General features: G+C 41.9%; 1 protein-coding gene across 1 annotated transcript in view; it reads right to left on the reverse strand.

The window, feature by feature from the left end:
* Window positions 1–4,616: 4,616 nt before the first annotated feature.
* ttc39b (tetratricopeptide repeat domain 39B) overlaps window positions 4,617–22,937 on the reverse strand; it is a 39,268-nt gene continuing 20,947 nt past the window's right edge. The window contains exons 3-19 of the mRNA XM_075450557.1: window positions 21,672–21,776; window positions 21,430–21,561; window positions 20,312–20,382; window positions 20,147–20,214; window positions 16,977–17,041; window positions 16,734–16,839; window positions 16,426–16,491; window positions 16,214–16,322; window positions 16,052–16,119; window positions 15,905–15,964; window positions 14,321–14,482; window positions 13,523–13,614; window positions 12,595–12,715; window positions 12,387–12,498; window positions 11,760–11,877; window positions 11,567–11,683; window positions 4,617–9,678 (exon numbers count right to left, since the gene is read on the reverse strand). Of these exons, the coding sequence (XP_075306672.1) occupies window positions 9,582–9,678; window positions 11,567–11,683; window positions 11,760–11,877; window positions 12,387–12,498; window positions 12,595–12,715; window positions 13,523–13,614; window positions 14,321–14,482; window positions 15,905–15,964; window positions 16,052–16,119; window positions 16,214–16,322; window positions 16,426–16,491; window positions 16,734–16,839; window positions 16,977–17,041; window positions 20,147–20,214; window positions 20,312–20,382; window positions 21,430–21,561; window positions 21,672–21,776 (1,669 nt within the window). The 3' untranslated portion in view covers window positions 4,617–9,581. The remainder of the gene's footprint in view (window positions 9,679–11,566; window positions 11,684–11,759; window positions 11,878–12,386; window positions 12,499–12,594; window positions 12,716–13,522; window positions 13,615–14,320; window positions 14,483–15,904; window positions 15,965–16,051; window positions 16,120–16,213; window positions 16,323–16,425; window positions 16,492–16,733; window positions 16,840–16,976; window positions 17,042–20,146; window positions 20,215–20,311; window positions 20,383–21,429; window positions 21,562–21,671; window positions 21,777–22,937) is intronic.

Raw genomic sequence — 22,937 nt, forward strand, 5'->3', positions numbered from 1 at the left:
ATGTTATTCAACATCAAGGAAAAGTAAATAAGATTCAATTTAAAGCTTAAAAAAGGAATATAAGATAAAATCTAATGAGTAATTATGGAACAATTAATATAAATGAAATGATTAAACTGTTTTATGCCACCAGAAATGAATAATCTAGAAGCTCTTTGTGGGTTTTAGACTGGAATTAAGATTTGTTCCCATTTCTTTAGCTGCATGTGTGAAAAACAGCAAAGATAACACAGTGTGACAGACAGAAAACAGGATTTCTGCAGCAACAAGGTGATTCCCAAAGAGCTGTGAGCTGAAAACTTGGCATATCTCAGCATGGTGTGCAGTGTGTCCTTAAAACATTTGAGGAAACTGGACAAGTGGAGGACAGAAGAAGAAGTGTCAGGCCTAAAGAACTATCTACAGCAGATGAACAGGAGGAAATCTGACCCAAAGCCACCAAATAAAACAGAAAAAACACAAAAGAAAACAAAAGAAACACAAAATAAAACACAAAAAAACACAAAAGAAAACAGAAAAACACGAAATAAAACAGAAAAATCACAAAAGAAAACAAAGTAAACAAAATAAAACACAAAAAACATGAAATAAAACAGAAAAACAGAAAAGAAAAAACACAAAATATAACAAAAAAACCCACAAAAAACACAAAAAGTGTCAGGCCTAAAGAACTATCTACAGCAGATGAACAGGATCTGAAAGTGATGTCCTTAAGAAAATCAGAAATGGGCTCCATGGAAGGGCGGCTGTCAAGAAGCCGTTCTTCAGGAAGGGAAACAGGGTCATCAGTAGAGTTTTTCCATCTCTTTCAAGCCCAAAAACCAATTTTAAAGTGCTCAGCATATAAATATTGATGTAGTGACCCAGTTGTAAAGTTAGTTGTTCAATATGTCCTCACTCCAGGTTAGCATCATGTTAGCTTATCCATTCATGGTTTGTTTGACAGTTGCCCCTTTCATTTTCCATTTTCTTCCATCTCTTCTTCAGTTTTGATTTTAAAATGGTCTCAGAAAATGGACCTTCGGATGGAAATTTGGCAAAAATCTCCATTTCCAGAGAATGAGGTTAAAGATTGACTCTATATTAGGACAGAAACCAAGTCATGGTCATAGATGGGTTAAATAGTTAGAGTTTCCATGGAAGGGTGGCTGTCAGGAAGCCGTTCTTAAGGAAGGGAAACAGGGAGAAAAGGCTGAGCTGTGCCAAAGGACACAAGAAGTGGGCTGAAAATCAGTGGCAGCAGGTCTGATGGAGGGATGAATCCTCCCCAGAGCCCGGAGCTCAACATTACTGAAGCAGTGTGGGATCATGTTGGCAGAGAACGCAACAAAAGGCAGCCCACATCCAAAGAAGAGCTTTGGGACGTCCTTCAAGAAGCCTGGAGAACTATTCCTGAAGACTCCTTAAAGAAAGGACAGAGAGCTCGTCTAATCTTGTACCGTCTGTTAGCCAGCCTCGATGTTGGGCCCCTCTGATCGGTTGACCCGATAGACGCAAAGGGCCCATATGGCTGCAAGAGGTCAGAGAGATAAAAATGAATCAACCTATTAAGAACCTTATAAGTCAACCATGAAACCTGGAAAATCAATCCTGTTATTGAAAAAAACTAAAGAAATGTCCAGAGTGTGTGTTTGTTTTCTATCAGGACTAAAGTAGGTCTGAACATGACTAAGTTCTGTTTGTAGTACAAAAGCAAACATTGGTCACACTGTGCCGGGGGAGGATGTAGGTCACCCGAGACATTTAAGGTTAATGACATTTGGTGAGACATTAACAGTAACTTACTGGCAGTCCCACCCGTTTAACGTTTATGTTTATGCATTTGGCGGACTCTTTTATCCACTGATAAGGGGGTGGAGTAAGGGGGCCTTGCCTAAGGACCCCTACTGAAGGTAGAACCTTTTGAATTTGAACTAAGGTCACCCACATGAAACCACTACACTATCCATTCCCTAATGCTCTGTACCCCACTGATGGTCCAATGTGATGTCTATTTTAGATATTTATGTTTCAGAGACCTTTAAGGAAACCACGAGTTGGAAAACAGAACCAGAAGACAGTCGTGTTGTTCCGCTGGGCATAAAAACGAGCCCCATCTTTAATATGCGAGCTCTATGACCCTGTGCACGGTATTTAAGAACACCCTCTGCTTACTTTTACCTGTTGGGACATCAGAACTGCCTCCAAAAACCCCTCCTGAAACTTAACATGGAACATCATGTAACAGCTTCTGGTATTCATTCATTACTCTCCACCATTTTGACTGAATCACTTAAGATTGCTGATTTATATGCACACATTCCCCATTAGTGACCCAACTTTGATGCACATAAGGGGCCCACCGGGGTCGAGTCGTGTGCTCCCCGAATCAGAGACCCATCCCCCTCTGCTCCTATGGACCCAAACATCACACATGAGGGGCCCATGTACACCTATTGGCCCTTTACTTGGAAATTTACAACTAAATTGCCAGTTTTGGCCAGTATTCCTCAGCACAGTGCAGCAGTAGTTTATATAACGCAGTTATACCACCGCGGCAGCACAGATTATGTCAAGATTTTCACATGAAATGCATCGGCGTTAGAACATCGAGAACAAGACGGCCTGACTCACCGTTTCAGAGTGAATGATGAGAAGAAACAGCAAGAAAAGCGAGTCGGAAATCTTCCCGACGAGCATGACTACAGCTGATGAGTGTCGTTCACCTCATCAGGAAGCAGATCTTTTCTCTGTGAGAGCCCCGCCGACAGTCTGATATCTCTTCTCCCCGCTGATCAATCATTAGCCAGTCTTCTCAGTGTGCACACATGAGTCTTTAACCTTGTTTGATCGGCTTATTGTGTACTGTAATGTAACAGAGCAAAGAGAAGGGGAGAGGGGGGGTCCAGAATCCTGTCAACACACAAATATGCAATAGTTGTACCATTTCTCCTTCGAGATCATTTCACCCTTTTCAACAGGTCTTATTGAGGTCTTTGAGACTTTAAGCCCAGCGGCTCTCCGTCTGAGCCCCGTTTTAACACCTCTTAGCTAACAGCCTGTTTTAATGGTGGAGTCTTAGCAACTCAGCTCAGCGTTTACATACATTAAATGTCATCAAACATAATGAAGCTGTTCCTCCAGTCAGACCAAAAACACTCCAGCTCTACATACAGATACAGAGAGTTCCTCTGTTGATCCCAGAGGGAAACAGGTTAGCATGTAGCTGTAAGCTAGCAGCAGATGCTAGCAAACAACTCATCAATAGTGATGGACCAAGCCGCAGATGTAACTCGTAGTGATGCATGTGTACCGTTATCAGAATGTAACATGTACAAGTGCAATCCTCATCAGTGCATGGACCAGCAGGAAATGATAAATAATCTCGAAAACAGGTTCAAAGTTAAGTTGAAACAGATCCCTTAAAGGGACAGTTCGCCTCTTCTGACATGAAGCTGTATGACATCCCATATCAGCAACATCATTTATGAACATCTTCTTACCCCCTGCTGCGTCCTGTGAGCAGAGTTCCAGCCTCGTTTTGGTGTTGATGAAGGTAGTCCGGCTAGTTGGCTGGGGTTTAAAAAATAAAGCGTTTTGCTTCTCAGAACAATATGCGTTCAACAGAGTAATACATTTGCATCACAAAATGGTTCTCCAGGAAAAAGTCAGACCTCACAATCGCTTGGCCCTATTTTCTCTCCCTTCGTATCACTGCCTGCTGCCGACAGCCGCGCCTGTTACGGTGTTTGCTGCTCGGTCTGCACTTCGGTCTGCACAGCAGGCAGTGATACGAAGGGAGAGAAAATAGGGCCAAGCGATTGTGAGGTCTGACTTTTTCTGGACGGACGATTTTGTGATTATTTTAATGTTGAGACATTTTTATTCCGAGGTGAAAAAACGGAGCACTTAAAGGCGGGGTAGGGGATCTTTTTCTGGAACATTTTTTTACATATTGCTTGAAATACTCTTCACACCCCCATTGCAACCAATTAATTAGAAGTTTTGACACAAATATGAAAAGTTTTAGTGGCCTCTAGAACGTACAATCTAGGAAAAACAGTATCCAATCATTGTGAACGGACCGTTCACAATGATTGACAATGATTTTTACGCGCCCAGAAGCTTGGCAGGAAGCTAAACTAGAGCCAACTTGGCTAGCACCTAGCATTATCGTATAGTTAGCATAACCTAAATACTAAATACGGCAACGATTGATGCTTGCTGTCAGAACAGCGCTCGTGCACCTCGTGCTCGTGCGCGTTCATGTACTCTAGAGGCGTGCCTTCGGGGGAAAGTGAAGAAAAGGGTTGGGACTTTTTACCGGTGTATTTTCAAAATGCAGCTTCGCTGGACTCAAAATCCAGGATCTCCTACTCTACCTTTAATATTTGATCTTCTACAGTAACTAATGATTGTTTTAGTCTTTTGATCCGTGTCACGTCCAACCACGACATGAACAGCCCTGACATCCTGAATGCATGCTGTGGAAAAAGGTAAACAGAAATATGAAGAAATCCTTCCCGCAAATCATGGAGAAAGAGTTAGTCAACCACTAGATTCCAGTATGCCCTAAAGTTGGAGTTTCAACACACAAATACATGAGTTCAAGTTAATGATCAACACTCAGAAAAGCAGAGTTTCAAAGTCTTTATTGTGAGAGCTGCTAAAATGACTGGAAATGACTCGTGACAAAGTTTCAGCTAAAAGTCCGGATGTAAAATCCAGAATTATAAAAAAAACGTGAAAATAAGTTATTTTATGGATTCATTTAACTCTACTTTGACAGTGAAGTACCTCCATGATATGGATCAGATCAATAAATCAAAAGACAACGGAGGCCATTACAGAATAGTAAGAAAATATTAAACTTTTCCTTTGACATTTTGGTAGAATTTGTTTTTCCACACGTTACATAAATGTGCTCGATCCTCTATTAGATGATTGGAAATAAAGAAAAAAACAGAATTTTATCAAAGGTTTCATCACTGTGTAAATCATAAGATTAAGGTTCACATTCCTGAGTGAATGAGTGAGTCGTTCAGTTAGAGGTAAGGTGGAATATAAAGGATCTTTTATTCATGGAGCACTTTTCAAACATGGACAAAGACAAAGAAATCTTTCCCAAAAGGCAGGATTCATCATCTCACTGTTGGCACGATGTTGTAAATGTTTTGGCCTGGTGTTTGATTTCTATCTTAAGATCTTTTCCTGCAAGTGAACATTACCAAGTGGGTTTTTTATCCATAAATATCTCAAAGTAGGAGGAATATAAGAAGGATTTTGTTGTATTGGATGTTTTTTACATCCATTTTACAAACAGTAATTTGATATAATGTGTAAATATTTTGATCAACAGGTTCAGAAGTTTCTCTGACTTAATAAAACACTTTGGCGAGTCCATCAAAGATCAAAAGATTCAGACGAATCATCCAAAGTTGAATGGGTTCTTCATTTGTCTGTGCTAAGTTTACTTAAATCCAACTTTCTCTGCCATGTAGGAACTGCACTATCATCTCTGTGAAAGCTGAGTCTTTTCTGCTTCTGGCTAAAAATGTTAGTTAAGGGAGATTTTTTCCCCTTCGCTGACAGACGAATATATTTTTCAGATGGTAATTTCCTATTTAAGTACACTAGTTATATATTATAAAACAAACTATAAAAAATACTCCTTTTAAGATACAAATAATAAAAAAAATAGCCCTGATTTGTCCTCAAAGTCTAAAAACACTCAAGATGTTTGCTTAGAAAAGATGGAAGTTTTTTTTGTAAAGCCAAAAAATGAAATAAACAATAAAAAAAAGACAGAAATCGGTCAAATTGTTACGAAAAGCATCGTGCTTCAGAGGAAGCCTGAATCATTGGTTCCAGAACGTAATGAAAGACTCTTGTGTCGTACTCCTAAACCTGAAACACTGAAGACATGAAGGCCTGCTCGACATGAACGGACACAAACACGTAACAAGATAAAATAACAACGCAAAAACACTCAAATTTAACAATATTCCTTTGTTTTAGTTTTATTGCACCACATGATCACCACCCGTCCATAAAGCCTTTTATTTTGGGTCATTCGTCCTCCCGTACTGAAGCACACATCGTACAGTAATGCCTCATATTAGGCAAAACAAATGGTTATACATACTTAATAACATGCAATTCTATAGAAAAATGTATGACAGATTGAACAGACACACAGAGGCACTCACATTGTCGACTAAATGAAACGAAGAGACCAAAGCAAACAACAGTTGTGGCAAAGAAAACCGGCAATTTGGAGGACGACGTCATGAGTTTGGTCGCTGAAGTTAATCAACTTCAATTCAATTATTAAATAATGAAATGCAGAAGTTCCAGAAACATTGTTTTACTTTATTTCCTTTGACTTACCCATCATCAATCTGGATCATTTTGGATTCCCATCCTGTCATTGTTATGTTTACACTGCATTCAAATGATTTGGTTTGTTTGATTATAATATGTCACACTAACTTTGTTCAATTTGTGTGACATTAATTCAAATGTAAATGCTTACTTGCCAGATATTTGTCAGTATTAAAGGTAGATATATCATCACACCGACAACCAAACATTACAAACAACTAGACTTTTGAGCACAAGAAGATGAAAAATAAACTGCTGCTTCCATACTAATATGTCCACATTAACACCCCATGTTGGGGCGATATGCTGATATTTTAGCATATTAGCAATATGCTAATATTTTAGCATTAGCGATATGCTAATGTTTTAGCATATTCTATGACACCATAATAATGTACAGTATTAGCAAATGCCTTATGCTGAGGTCCACTTATTTGCCTTGGAAGTCAGAACTTGGAGCTAGCTCAAGTTGACAGTTTTCTGTTTGCAAGTTGTAAGGTTAGCTAACTAACCAAGCTAGCTATTATTAGCGAAACAGATGAGCAATATTGCATTACTCTGTATTTTGCGCGTTAAACACCATAGCAATAGTTTCTGAGTCGGAAATCTGACGTCTGTAGGCATTCCAGTTGATTTTTGTTTCCTGGCAACGTGAGTTCAAATGGAAGGCACCATTAGCATGATGAGCTACATGCTTATACTGTAGTATCAGCTGTTTGCTTATAATCTTGACTGACTACTGAAGCTTTTTGGGGAAGTTAGCTAAAACTTATCGAGAACATGGTGTATGTTACTGCTGACAGTTGACTATTTTCATTGCCACAACTCTTTTGGACTCTGGTCCAATTAGTTAAGTCCAATTATCATTAAAGTTACCATTAAAAGTTGTTCAAAAAGAAAAAATGTCAGATCACACAAAGACCTGGAGAAAACCTACATCCAAACATTTACAGGCACAAAATACACATAAAAATAAAGCGAGACACACACATAATTTGGTCTTTAGGTTGATACATTCATTATAGGGGGAAGGCTAACTGTCACAACGGTTGCATTGATTCAAGTAGTTTAAAATGGAAGCAAAGATGTCGTTAAGTTACTTCTGTTGCTGTTCTGTTGTTGTTTAAAGACAAAATAACAAGTCCTATTGGATTAAAATGTTTCCATAAACCCGTCCCTGCTATGAAACCCCTGCATATTCTTAGTAAACCCCCTTTTTTTTTTAGCTAACATAAATACTTTTAACACAGTCGCCATCTAAATGATTCGGGGGTTTGATTTGTTGGCGACTGTAGCTGTTTGGAGATGATAGATTGTGCTTCTTCTTATAATAGGTCATAAAGTCGCTCTTTATATACGCTTTTAATCTAAATAACTAATGGTATATTTTAAGATAATGAACATTGAATAAAATAAACAATAAATAGCCATCTTTTCTGCGTTATCCTGTGATTTTTAAAGCTAAATAACAAAAAAAGAACATCTGTCAGGATAAAAGTTGAAGCCGTCCCTGTTTCCAGAGGGGCTGAAGAGCCATGGGGTGAAGTTTGTTTGAGTTATGTAAATATTTCTCAGAGGCAGAGCGGCTTTGGTGTGAAGAAATCACTTCTTTGTGTTGACAAAGACCACATTCCTTTGGTTGTGTAATCTCAACTCAGGCATTTTGTTTAAAATAGTTGCAGAAGCCTGAACAAACAAGAGATTTCTGCTAATGCCGCCCGATATTCTGAGCCAAATTCACACTAAATCTCATTTAGCTATAAGCAGCATTCATTTCTTTTTGGTTCCTTCTGGGCAGAAGAATCAGCCACAACAACAGAATCTGACAAACTCTGGTTTTAAAATCCAGATTTTATTAGAGCAGAGCGACAGTCGGTCTGAATGGGCTGATTTTCAGTCCCAGTTTCTGCCATCTGACAAAAGAATTTACACTAAAACTTGACTTTTTCTACAAAAAGATGCAAAAAAGATGTAACTTTGGAGCATGTGCAGAGCACCCAGGTCCATTTAAATCTAGTTGAGCTTTTAAAAGCAGGAACTGAACCGTGTTGGTCTGGGTTTGAGAAGCTCTGTACGATTTCAGCCAGATTAATATGTTTAAATGTATTTAAAAAGTCCAGTTTTGTTTGGTCTGACACAATAATTAGCTGTTTCTTTGTGTCTTTACCGTCGGGGTTGAAATAAATCTGTAAAACTGCTTCGAGGGGAAAACTTTTGACACAGATTTGCACCATTAACCAACAGCAGGCCATGTTTAACCAGCTCAGACCCATCAGAACTCTGCTGGGCTTCCGCCTCCATGACCCTTGAACTCCTCCGATGCGCATGTGACCAACCTGGGACACTTACCGCCTCAAAGCTGCTCTGCTTCTGAGAAATATTAAGCAATAAGTCTCCAGGCTTCTGAACATCGACGCTGACTGAATAGCAGCTCATTAACAGCATTAAAATCCTTTCTTTCTGCTGCTAAAAGTGTGCGATTACGGCCATTTAAGAGTGTAATCTCCCTCAGATGTGCGCGCTTTGAGTGGGTTTATTACACCGTCGTCTGTTTAAGCCACGGTTGGTGAGAAGGCTGCGATTGCACGTGCACAGGCCTGTTTCTGTGGTGTGTGCACGTGTGGCCTGATGCATTATTTGGAAATCAAAAAGGCAAAGAAAATACAAAGCGTGTATATATACAGTACATCCCTGCTGGTAAATTAAATGTTCTAAAGAGAGCTTTAGCAGTTTCCACATCTCACCATTCCACTCTTTCTTTAAATATCGACATTATTTCTTAAATTAGAATCTGCTTTAGTGTAAATCCATGATTTATATCAGATGTATCTCCATTTTTAACAACATTTCAGGGCTTTTTAAGACAAAGAAATGCAAATAAATCAAAGTGAAGGAGATCAAATCACAAATTTATCCTTGCTTTGTTTCCTCTCGGTTCAATATTTTCATCTAAAGGGGTGATTTGTGCTTTTATCTCTCCTTTCCGGACTAAAAAAAGCGGTTATCGTGACGGAGAAGACTTCACATCAAACCGATTTGAACCTTCGCTCTGCATCTACCCGTTAAATCTCAGTTTTTAGCTGACAGACGATCAAAGGAAGCCCGAGTCTCCTTGAGAAGAAGTGCAGGTTAATGTGATCTAATCTCTCCGAGCGGCTGAAAGAATAAATAAAGGCTCCTTCGCCCACTCCGGCTTCGGTGGGAGCCGGTTCACAGGATCACGGGGTGCCGACGGGGGATCCTTTCAGGCTGTTGAGAGCCGCGTGGATCCGGAAGTGCAGCCTGGACTCCATGGAGTAGTCCTTATAGTTCGTCCTGACGGAGAAAACGAGACTCACTGAATACCAAAGCAGTCGCGTCATAGCTCAGACAACTCACAGCATTCCGCATCGCTGTCATTCCTGACACTACGAGGTGTAACAGAACAGGTTTTTATCAGGATATAAAGCAGGAAGCAAACACACTGGACAAAAACAAAGTCTTACCAAGTATATTTGTCTCATTTCTTATCAAAATATCTCATTACACTTAATATAAGACACAACTGCCTAACAAGTACCATTTCAGCCAGATATAGGGACTTGTTTGAAGACAATACATCTGGAATATCTTGTTAAGTGAAAAAGTCTTGAAAAGAAATTATTTTGAGTCACATATCACATGAAACAAGCTTTTTTTTTTATTCCATTTGAAGAGGTTTTTAAGCTAATTTCAAGATCACTTTTATCAAAAAAGTCCTAAATATCACATTTTATTTCAAGAAATCTTGACAAGCCGATTTTCACTAGTTCCATTGGCAGATTTATTTGCTTATTTCAAGCAAAAACGTCTCGTTTTCGTTGTTTTTCTTACTTATTTTTGGAGGGGCATTTTTTCCAGTGCGCTGATAAAGTTCAGAAGTGTGTCAGTACGTCAGGGCATACAGAAACATACGGATGCTAATGACGGTAAATAAAGGCGTAAAAGGACACATGTAGATATGAAGAGGCGGATATGAGTAACAGCAGTGCCGACCCAAGCCTTTATGGGGCCTTGAGCAGAATTTAATTTGGGGCCCCCCTACCATCACCTCAGCTCCAGATGCCTCATTATTCCACAGGCTACACTGTTATGTGTGTAACGGACCCACAATCATTAGCATTATTTGTAATCTTCTTACATTATACAGGTGTCATTCTTGTTTTTAAACCTTAAAGGGATAGCAAACTCATAAATATGGTTTAATTAGCTTCTACATAAAGAGTGATGTATAAGTATGGCTCATTAATTTAACTATTTGAAAGTAACATCAGCAGGCTGGAGACTGCATTTATAGTAAACACGTTAAATAGTTTCATTTCTTTCAGATGTGCAATGGTGTGCAAAATGTTCAAAATACAAATACAAAATGGAATCAAATGACATTCACATTATCTTACAGTAAAATAAAGTTGAAATCAAAATTAAATACTTAAATAATAAATACAATACTTAAATAATTTTGGCACAAAGTAACCTAGTATTAGTATTTTGTCAAAAAAAAAAAAAAATTCTGGTGTAATACAATTTCGTTTAAATTATTCAGTGTTATTTTAATTTCATGTACATATTTACTTTTTTATCACAACGTCTCGGTGCTCTCTGGGGCCCCCTGGTGGCGTGGGGGCCCTAAGCGACCGCGTAGTTGGCATGTGCCTTGGGCCGGCTCTGTGTAACAGTCGGGGTGACCTGGTGTCTTCTGAGGCTCAGGTAACATATAACACCCTTTCCATCTGTAAGACCAGGCTTAAAACTTTCCTTTCTGACAAAGCTTATAGTTAGGGATGGCTCAGGTGAGCCTGAAACATCCCATAGTTAAGCTGCTATAGGCCCAGCCTGCTGGGGGAGCTCATCTGTCTCACCTTTCCTCACTTTGCTCTCTTTTTCCCCTGTTTAATTTCTCAAATGATATTATGTACATGTGACATTATTGTGGTCATTAACTGGTGTTTCCCTGTTCCAACAGCAGTGCAATCTGTTGGTTTCCTTAGCTAGGAAACTGTTTTTGAATGGGCTCTATATGAATGAATTGGATTATTTTGAAATTAATTATGATTACAATGAATTGAATTCCAATTGGCTTGAATTGGACTTTAAGTGCCTTGAGAAGACATTTGTTGTATTTTTGGCGCTATATAAATAAAACTGAATTGACTTGAATAAAAGGTGAAGAAGAAGAACTTACTTGGCATTTTCGATGTACGTGGTGGCCTTGATGATGTCTCCCTGTTGTTTGTACAGCAGCCCCAGCTCGTAGAGCGTGAAGGGAATCAGGTAGTGATCGTATCTGATGCGCCCCTCACTGTGAACAGACAGCAGACGTGATCACACCCCAGCCGCTCCCACCCCTCTGAAGGCCTCTGACCTGTGTGCGTTACCTGGATAAAACCTGCGTGAAGCACAGCTCGGCCTGCAGCAACCTGCCCAGGTGCTTCAGGCAGAGCCCCTTCAACATCTGGACCAGGCAGCTGTCATCTGGATGGAACTCTGATGGATCTGAGGGAGGACGGACAGCGAGTCACAACTCTGACCTCCAAAGGAAATGCTAACACTGTGTTAGCATGCTAACGTTAAAGAACCCGTACCGAGCCCTGTGGAACTCCTGATTTACACTGATCCAAACCACCAGTAGAACTAAAGTGTGTTTTCATGTGTTTTTATATTTTTTTTAATGTGTTTTCATGTTTTTTTCATATGTTTTCATATGTTTTCATGTGTTTTTATGTGTTCTTTCATGTTTTCATGTGTTTTCATATTTTTTTCATGTGTTTTTATGTCTTCTTTCATGTTTTTTCATGTTTTTTCATGTGTTTTTTCATGTTTTCATGTGTTTTTTCATGTTTTTATGTGTTTTCATGTGTTTTTTCATGTTTTTTCAAATGTTTCATATGTTTTTATGTGTTTTTATGTGTTTTCATGTGTTTTTTCATGTTTTTTCAAATGTTTCATATGTTTTTATGTGTTTTCATGTGATTATGTGTTTGTGAAGTGTGCTGTGCTCTCACGGGGGTCGCTGCGAAGCTGCTCCTCAGCCGTTTCTATGGTAACCAGCAGAGACTCCGTGTAGTCCGATCTTTTCCCGACGATGGTGAAGCCGTTCCAAACATACATCATCTCCTGCAGACACGGAAAACAACGGCTTAAAGTCTGCCTCCAGCTGCACTGAGCTGCGACACTTTAAATGAGCCGTGACGAACAGAGGGGCGTCGGTACCAGCGCCGGCGTGACCAGGGGGACGGGCTTCGCAGCTTTGTAGCGTCTGGACTTCCTGACGGCGAACTTTTCCGTCGGGATGGACTTTCCCGCCAGGCGCTGTTTCAGCCCCTCCACCTGCCTGCGCACACAGATACGTTCACACACTTCTGACCAAGGTTAAACTGTCACAAAACGCTGTGGATGATGGAGTTTTACCCAAATAACTTCAAAAATGTCCAGAAGACACGACTAAACTTTAAAAAAGATCATAAATCCACTTAGATTTCACACTAACTGTATTTTTCACCTTAATAATCTCTCTTTCTGAGTTTGTCCTCACTTATGAAGCATTTCTTCTACTTTACAAAAATGTCCTCAACCGTTAAAATGTTTTAGCCGATAGTCTTTAAATTAGGGCTGGGCGAGTTAACTCGTTAATTATTTAACACCGATAAATATTATCGCGCATTAACTTATTATTATTTTTTTTAATTTAAAAAAATGTTAAAAAAAAAAATGTGGGGGGGCTTTTGTGCCTTTAATTGATAGGAAAGTTAAGAGAGACAGGAAGCAGGGGGTAGAGAGAGGGGGAACAACACGCAGCACAGGGCCGTCCGATACGGGATTTTAATCGTTGCCCAGCCCTAGTTTAAAAATGAAACCACTCCCATCATCTTTCTCTTATCGTTCTCTCTTCACTGCCACATCATCACAACTGGTTCACAAACATATCAAATCTCTTCAATAAAAGTTTTTAAATGCAAATATACTCCAAACTAATACACTACAGATCCTCTAAGAATGTGGCCTTCTGGGTAATGTGGTTTTTAAAGTGTACAAAACAACTGTTACTGACTCCTTTGAAGTTGACTCAGAGGTTTGTCTTCATGGGGGCCTAATTTCACACGTACTCTGTCCTTTAAAGGTTAATGTGGAGCCAACTGACCTGAAGAGCTCCATGATGTCCTCCCCCGTCTTCTTCACCTCTTCCTCCGACATCATGCTTAAGATGGCCGCCTTCTGGTACACGTAGATGGCCTGCAGAGCGTCAGGTTGATTAAATACTGGGGCTGTGTTCCAAACCGCATACTTCTCCTACTACTCATACTAACTTTTTGAGCTAGTATGCGAGTTTGAGTAAGCGAGAAGTTCCCGGATGCATACCAGATTCTCCTAAATGTTGGGTATGCATCATGAGGTTACTACTCATACTCAAACTACCCAAGATGCAACGTAACTTGACGTCGCCGATCGTCATTTCCTGTCAAAACGGCAGTTTCAAGCTAGCTACAACGAGGGTAGGTTCACTTCCTGTTTTCAAAACAAAAGCACCAATTGTATGGTAATGGCTTTCCCTATGATAAAAGGCAACGGGTATTTTATTTTGTGAAAATAACCGGAAGTGCGTTGCTCACTGCGGCTAGCTTTAGTAGCGCCGAATTCGTGGGAACAAAATTGTAAACAGCCGGTATTTTGTCAGGTTTTCAACACGTTGGGGATCTAAACGACTACTTTCTCACCTGAAAATGTTTCAAATGTTGCTAAAGTTTACAGAGTTTAGAGCTTAAGCGAAATCAGCTTTTCAGGCCGGCTGATTTCGGCTCGGGCAGGAGCGAAATGCATTGTGGGTAAACGCTCTGCATACTGTCTGATCGATGAGTATGCAGGATGTTTCGAACACAGCCTGGGACTACTTTACCACACGGGGGTTGAAGGCTGAATAGGGGATCCGTGGCCATCTTACCTTGGACCAGCGGCTCTCCTTGCACAGCAGGTCGGCGTAGTGGTACGCCTGCTGCCACTCCTGCTGGTACGAGTGAGTCCACATCAGCTCCCAGTAACACAGGTGGTGGATCTGCTTCCACTCCTGCTGGCTGCTGATGCACTCCTCATACCTGGCCCGGGCCTGAAATCACACAAAGGCTTCAGCATGCAGGCTTGTACAGGACATGGTTCTGGTTCTGATGGAGGTTTCTTCCTGTTCAAAGGGAGTTTTTTCCTCCCACAGTCGCCTCGTGCACGCTCAGGACGGAGGATTGGATCAGAGAGAAGTTTCAGTGCGATCTGTTGGGTTCCTGAGCTGGGAAACTGTTTTAAATTGGCTCTGAATGAACTGGACTCATTTAAATATTAATTAGGGCTGGGCAACGATTAAAATGTTTAATCTAATTAATCGCATTATTTCCCTGATTAATCACGATTAATCCCATTTGTACGCAAAATCCAAAAATGAATCCAAAAGTAGCGTATAGCTTTTAGCATTTAGCTTTATTTTAAATGTGCTGCCATATGAATGAAAGTGCCATAACATTTGTTGTGCAAACACACTTTTAACATCAGCATCTTTCTGTAGTTTTTATGTAGAAGCCTCGCTCCACTGTCTGTTTCCTTGAATGACTTGCTGCTATCAGTTGTGTGTTTTGCCTTTAAGTGATATTTTAGACTGGAACTACTACGCTGAGAAGACAATTCAACTTGGCAGTGTTTACAGATGACTTTGGTTCTGTCGACTCCGCCGTCTGGAAGAACTTTAAAATGAAAATGGCCGAGTAAAAGTTCCGTACCCTTCTCCATGTTTGGTGGATCCGCCGATTACTTTCTTTTCCTGTTCCACAGCAGACAGCAGCAGACTTTTACAAAATAAAAGCCTGTGAGCAGCAGACTTTTACAAAATAAAAGCCTGTGAGCGACAGACTTTTACAATAATAAAATAAATAATAAAACCTGCGTTAATGCGCGATAAAATATTTATTTTATATTTATTTAAGTTAACGCGATAATAACGAGTTAACTCGCTCAGCCCTAATATTAATCAATTCAACTGGCTGGAATTGGACTGTATCTTTGAAGTGCTTTGAGGTGACATTTGATGCCATTTGGAGTTAAAAGCTGAGCCTGTATTTGGCCATTAAATCACATTTTGGGGTCTAATAATAACAAAGGTTTTACTCAACAACCAAGAACCAAAGTTTGGGCATTTAGTGAAGCAGGATTATGAGATGATTTTAAAGTCCAGAGTTAGAAAAGTGAGGAAAACGTGAAAATATTCGTGGAAAATGACTAGATTTTGAGATTTAAGGACGGCGTATACAACAGAAATGTTAGTAAGTAAAGATAAATTTCAGAATTTAGAATATTTTTGAAAGAATTTGAAGTTTTTTGATAAATTGTGACATTTTGATCAAGAATAATTGTTGGGAAAATGAAGCATTTTGAATTAGAGTTTGTAAACGGAAGTAAGAATATTTATTTTATGTCGTCCTCATTTCAAGCCCAGTTTGAGCTGAGCCAGGGTTCAGAACTGTGTCAAACACATAAACATGCAAACCGTCTCAAAGTTTCCTCGCAGGGTGGCAATGCGAGCCGAGTAGAAGAGAATAATGGAGCCCTGAAAAGAAAAATTAAACGCGTTAGTATGTTTTTAATCATTTTGACAAAAGAAAATGAAGGTTCGCTGGTTATCTGGTTGACTTACTTTGGGGTATTTTTGTTGGTATGGCTCCAGCAGAGCTTCAGCCTCCACCAGGTTCCCCTCCCCAGTTCCTTACCAAAGAAAACATCCAAACAAAGAGTTTAACAACAGTCAGGATTCAAGAAGCAGGCAGTATCAGGGGGAAGTTAGAGGAGAGTTTCCTACCCAGTATCAATGAAACATAAGTGTGGTAGAAGAGGAGAGTCAGAGCGCTGAGGATCGAACGCAAACTGTGGCTGGAGGCTCCCTCCCTCAGCTGAGACAAGCCGAACCTCTGCAGAAAGAAATGTATCATCCTTTACAAAACAACAGTTTTACAGCTGGGTTTTTAGCATTTAAATCCTGGCTGTCAGCTTCGAGATAGAAGAAGTTCTGACCCTGTTTCCTGAGAATCCAATGAACTCCAGCAACCTCAAAATCCTCTGAGGCAGGAGAGACAACATCTGAAAGACACCAAAATCCCTTAATGGTGAAACACTGACCGCATAACCACACTTTCAATCAGCCATCGTGTACAGTTCTGTAACTGTGCGAAAAAGCCTGCGCGCATGTTCGCCAATATGCCGACGATATTCCGCTAATCGTGGCGAATCAAACACAGAAAAACAGCTTGTGGATACACAACCTGTGCTGAAATATGGAGCTGAAGGCTTCCAGATGTTTCATTACTTCTTTGAAAACCCACCAGGTTAAAAGATCCGATGCCCAGCTTGACTCCGCCCTCAAACTGTCTGAACGAATCAGACTGTTCGGCCAGGTCCTGAGTGACATTCATCACATTCTGACAATCCCTATTGGACGAGAGGGAACTCTGTCACCACGGGAACCATAAACAATGTAACAACAGTACATTTTTCCACCTGTTGGCTTCTGTTTGTAACAGAACTCCTTTTACATCATTCACATTCGCTGGTGTTAAATCACTTACTTGTAGATTTGGTAGCTGGTTCGAATCTTGATGCCTCCTTTGATAAAACTGATCATGTTCTCATCCTGTTGCGTCGACATGAAGAGGCAGGGCGTCATTATATCACATTTTACTCACAAGCAAAATCATTCAAAAACTTCTTTCCAGTTAAATTCCAATTTTAGGACAATCCAAATGATCAGAATATATGAAACACTGATAAAGGCTGAAAGTAACACCGGAGATTTGTCAAACTTGTGCTCTTTGGCACCCCCTACAGTTGTGAGATGTAACTCCACTGTCATTAATACAAACCTGTGCACGTGCACAGCCACACACATGAATGTCATGTTGAAGAAGCCACAAAGACGCCATCCAAGGTCCACAAAAATGTCAAGCAGCCATAAACCAAAGTCGTAAACTGCGGCCTCCAAGAGCTTTAGCCTCAGAGAGCTTTAGCCTCCGAGTGCTTTAGCCTCCGAGTGCTTTAGCCTCCGAGTGCTTTAGCCTCCGAGAGCTTTAGCCTCCGAGTGCTTTAGCCTCCGAGAGCTTTAGCCTCCGAGTGCTTTAGCCTCCGAGAGCTTTAGCCTCCGAGTGCTTTAGCTCCGAGAGCTTTAGCCTCCGAGTGCTTTAGCCTCCGAGTGCTTTAGCTCCGAGAGCTTTAGCCTCCGAGTGCTTTAGCCTCCGAGTGCTTTAGCCTCCGAGTGCTTTAGCTCCGAGAGCTTTAGCCTCCGAGAGCTTTAGCCTCCGAGTGCTTTAGCCTCCGAGTGCTTTAGCCTCCGAGAGCTTTAGCCTCCGAGTGCTTTAGCTCCGAGAGCTTTAGCCTCCGAGTGCTTTAGCCTCCGAGTGCTTTAGCCTCCGAGTGCTTTAGCCTCCGAGAGCTTTAGCCTCCGAGTGCTTTAGCCTCCGAGAGCTTTAGCCTCCGAGTGCTTTAGCCTTCGAGAGCTTTAGCCTTCGAGTGCTTTAGCCTCCGGGTGCTTTAGCCTCCGAGTGCTTTAGCCTCCGAGTGCTTTAGCCTCCGAGTGCTTTAGCCTTCGAGAGCTTTAGCCTCCGAGTGCTTTAGCCTTCGAGAGCTTTAGCCTCCGAGTGCTTTAGCCTCCGAGTGCTTTAGCCTCCGAGTGCTTTAGCCTCCGGGTGCTTTAGCCTCCGAGTGCTTTAGCCTCAGAGTGCTTTAGCCTCCGAGAGCTTTAGCCTCCGAGTGCTTTAGCCTCCGAGAGCTTTAGTCTCCGAGAGCTTTAGCCTCCGGGTGCTTTAGCCTCTGGGTGCTTTAGCCTCAGAGAGCTTTAGCCTCCGAGTGCTTTAGCCTCCAAGAGCTTTAGCCTCTGAGAGCTTTAGCCTCCGAGTGCTTTAGCCTCAGAGAGCTTTAGCCTCAGAGAGCTTTAGCCTCCGAGAGCTTTAGCCTCTGAGAGCTTTAGCCTCTGAGAGCTTTAGCCTTCGAGTGCTTTAGCCTCCGAGTGCTTTAGCCTTCGAGTGCTTTAGCCTTCGAGTGCTTTAGCCTCTGAGAGCTTTAGCCTCCGAGAGCTTTAGCCTCTGAGAGCTTTAGCCTTCGCTGAATTCACTGTGCAGATGTTTTCTTTCAGTCACTTAAAGGGGGATTCTGTCAGATGAGGCTGCGGTTATAAAATCTGGATTTTATTGGAGCAGAGCGACCGCTCGGAGATGCTTCGGGGGCCAATGGGGCCGATTTTCAGCTGCATTACCAAACATTTACTCATTACTGTTTTTACTAAAAGATGAAGAAGATGGATCTTTGGACCTTTTGATTCGAGTTGAGCGTAAACATGCAGATGTGTGTTGGTTCAATTTTAAGCTTGATTCACACAATAGTTTCTCATTTTACGTAAATGTTCGTATTTCAATGAAAATGTCATTTTGAAAGCGACTTTAGTGTGAATATAGTGACATAACTGACTATAAGGCCAGGAATATACATGCTTTTAACCCATTGAGGCCGGGAAAGCGTTGCCGCATTTCTACCTTTAAAGCCGGGGGCGCTGTTGCGTTATTCTACCTTTAAGGCCGGGAAAGCGTACACGTCTTTTTTCATGTATAAGGTTGTTTTGCACCAATTATTGACCTCTGCGCCAGTTAAATGCATTATAATAGACACGTGAGAGTGTCGTCATGTTCCTCGTGTCATTGTTTTGAAGTTAAGTAAGTTACATCGAACAAGCATGGAGGACTTTCAGTGGGAAGACATTTCAGACGGTAGTGATTGTGAGGAGTTTGTTGGCTTTGATGATGCTGATGAACGTGCTGACCCAATTGATGGAGATTTATGGCGAGCACATATGTTTGAGGATGATTTTGAAGGGTTTGAATGTGAGTGGAAGACTGACAATTACCACCGTAATCTACGGACAGATTTCAGTCACCAGCGGTGAAAGTGGATTCACCTGCAGATGCCACACCGTTGCAGGCATTTAATCATGTTTTTACTGAGGAGCTTTGGGCGCATCTCGTTTCTGAGACGAATAGATACAGTGAGCAGGTACTTCAGACTCCAGCTCGAGCAAAGATGGCGAGGTGGTCACACGCAACTGTGCCGGAGATGGAAACGTTTATGGGAATGTGTATGGGCTCCTTGTGCTGCCAGTACGAAGAGATTACTGGCAATAAAATAAATAGATAAATAAATCATTTAAATATAAAATTTAATTTAATTTTATTACGGTTTTCTAATTGAAAATAGTGCTGTTCCTGCACTTTACTTTTTACATTTTCTATTTTCGTGAAGGTGTATGTAAATAAACTCAATTTCCAAAGAAAGCCACAGGTGGAAGCTCTCAAATACTTTTTGGATTTTGTTTCTATCTGCTACAGAGGCTGAGAAATCAATCATTTAGTAGGCGTTGACACAATTGCTGAATTTCCAGAAAAACTTCAGGTTTTAGGGGGTCTTTCTGAAATCGCCCGTAGGTTTTACAGGCATTCTTTTCCAGGCCTTTTAGGCCTAAATGGGTGAAATAGTGATACAGTATCGGCTGACTGTATCCTACGTTTGTTTGGAGCAACATGCAGATGGGCGATGGGGGCAGATCCGGGGTCAGGTGGGGGGTAAAAGTCCACCATTACCCGAGTCCCACTGTGTCTTTGCCACCTCACAGTTCTCATCGTGTAAATCTGACAGCGCAGTTTCCATAAGCATATTAGTCACTGAGGTTAGAATGAAAATAAATTCAAACTCTGACCTGAACGAATGTCAGCGTGGCTTTCTGCAGGAGACACTCAGCATAGCAGATCTCTGCATGCATCTCCTCTGCAAACACAGCAAGCAGCAACACGTTTCACTCTGCTTTCTTCTTCTTCTACGCGGCTCAACTTCCTGCCAACAGGGCGCCGACCTGAACACCTACCTTCCTGCAGGTTGGACTGTTTGCTGATCAGACTGGACAAGGATCCGACCACCGAGTTCCTCTTCCTGAACCTGCAGAAACAGTTTGGAGGATTAAAAGTCTTAAAAGTGATGTTAAAGTAGAGCCAACAGAAGTAGAATATCCCGTTGGCCTTTAAAAAATGGCGGGTTACTGAATATCTTTTATTATTTCTTATCTGTATTTGTTTTAATTAGGGCTGGGCAACGATTAAAATGTTTAATTTAATTAATCACATGATTTCCCTGATTAATCACGATTAATCGCATTTGTACGCAGAATCCAAAAATGAATCCAAAAGTAGCGTATAGCTTTTAGCATTTAGCTTTATTTTAAATGTGCTGCCATATGAATGAAAGTGCCATAACATTTGTTGTGCAAACACACTTTTAACATCAGCATCTTTCTGTAGTTTTTATGTAGAAGCCTCGCTCCACTGTCTGTTTCCTTGAATGACTTGCTGCTATCAGTTGTGTGTTTTGCCTTTAAGTGATATTTTAGACTGGAACTACTACGCTGAGAAGACAATTCAACTTGGCAGAGTTTACAGATGACTTTGGTTCTGTCGACTCCGCCGTCTGGAAGAACTTTAACATGAAAATGGCCGAGTAAAAGTTCCGTACCCTTCTCCATGTTTGGTGGATCCGCCGATTACTTTCTTTTCCTGTTCCACAGCAGACAGCAGCAGACTTTTACAAAATAAAAGCCTGTGAGCAACAGACTTTTACAAAATAAAAGCCTGTGAGCAGCAGACTTTTACAAAATAAAAGCCTGTGAGCAACAGACTTTTACAAAATAAAAGCCTAAAAAAAATTAATTATTTATTAATTTAAAAAAAAATAAAAATAAAACCTGCGTTAATGCACGATAAAATATTTATCGGCGTTAAATAATTAACGAGTTAACTCGATAATAACGAGTTAACTCGCTGAGCCCTAGTTTTAATACGCAGGTATAACGTCCGTTTGAACTCATTCAGCCGAAGCTTGAGGGTTAGCTTTAGGTTTTTTAACTCGGCCTCCATCTTTGTTTGTTTAGGACAGAAAAAGGCTTTTCGGGCCCGTTTGAGGTCATTTCATCTTGAATCCGAAGCGTCTCACCTCTGACAGGTCTGCAGCGCCTCCTTGATGGTTGCCATGGCGGTCTGGATGTCTCTGTGCTCGAAGGTCATGGCCGCCTGCATCACCAGGATGCTGCTGTAGCCCAGAGCGTGGTACATGCTGTGCCTCCACCTGCAGACGGAGCAGAGCTGAGCGTGAGCAGCAGAGGATAAGAGCGCCACGCGGTCCTTCACAGGTTACAGGACCAGGTAAAAGCAGCCTGAGTGTTCTCTGGTGGTTACCATGGTTTCAGCAGGTCCAGGGCTTGGGAGAACTTGTTGTTGAGGACCAGGTTCAGAGCACAGTGGGTCTCCTGGATGGCGGTCTGCAGGTCCATGTGGCAGGCGCTGCACGCACACACAAAGGCAGGTCAGCCAATCAGGAGACAAGAAACGCACGCGCACACTAAGGCAGGTCAGCCAATCAGGAGACAAGAAACGCACGCGCACACTAAGGCAGGTCAGCCAATCAGGAGACAGGAAACGCACGCGCACACAAAGGCAGGTCAGCCAATCAGGAGACAGGAAACGCACGCGCACACAAAGGCAGGTCAGCCAATCAGGAGACAGGAAACGCAAGCACACACAAAGGCAGGTCAGCCAATCAGGAGACAGGAAACGCAAGCACACACAAAGGCAGGTCAGCCAATCAGGAGACAGGAAACGCAAGCACACACAAAGGCAGGTCAGCCAATCAGGAGACAGGAAACGCACGCGCACACAAAGGCAGGTCAGCCAATCAGGAGACAGGAAACGCACGCGCACACTAAGGCAGGTCAGCCAATCAGGAGACATGAAACGCAAGCGCACACAAAGGCAGGTCAGCCAATCAGGAGACAGGAAACGCACGCGCACACAAAGGCAGGTCAGCCAATCAGGAGACAGGAAACGCACGCGCGCACACAAAGGCAGGTCAGCCAATCAGGAGACAGGAAACGCACGCGCACACAAAGGCAGGTCAGCCAATCAGGAGACATGAAACGCAAGCACACACAAAGGCAGGTCAGCCAATCAGGAGACAGGAAACGCACGCGCACACAAAGGCAGGTCAGCCAATCAGGAGACAGGAAACGCAAGCACACACAAAGGCAGGTCAGCCAATCAGGAGACAGGAAACGCACGCGCACACTAAGGCAAGTCAGCCAATCAGGAGACAGGAAACGCACGCGCACACAAAGGCAGGTCAGCCAATCAGGAGACAGGAAACGCAAGCACACACAAAGGCAGGTCAGCCAATCAGGAGACAGGAAACGCACGCGCACACAAAGGCAGGTCAGCCAATCAGGAGACAGGAAACGCACGCGCACACAAAGGCAGGTCAGCCAATCAGGAGACAGGAAACGCACGCGCACACAAAGGCAGGTCAGCCAATCAGGAGACAAGAAACGACTCAGACTGTAAGAGACTGACAGGAACTGATGTGCACGTCTGTGTGTGCATGTCTGTGTGAGTGCATGTCTGTGTGTGTGCACGTCTGTGTGTGTGTGCACGTCTGTGTGTGTGTGCACG

This window comes from Odontesthes bonariensis, chromosome 19, assembly GCF_027942865.1.
Source record: "Odontesthes bonariensis isolate fOdoBon6 chromosome 19, fOdoBon6.hap1, whole genome shotgun sequence".
In the NCBI taxonomy this organism is placed as follows: domain Eukaryota; kingdom Metazoa; phylum Chordata; class Actinopteri; order Atheriniformes; family Atherinopsidae; genus Odontesthes; species Odontesthes bonariensis.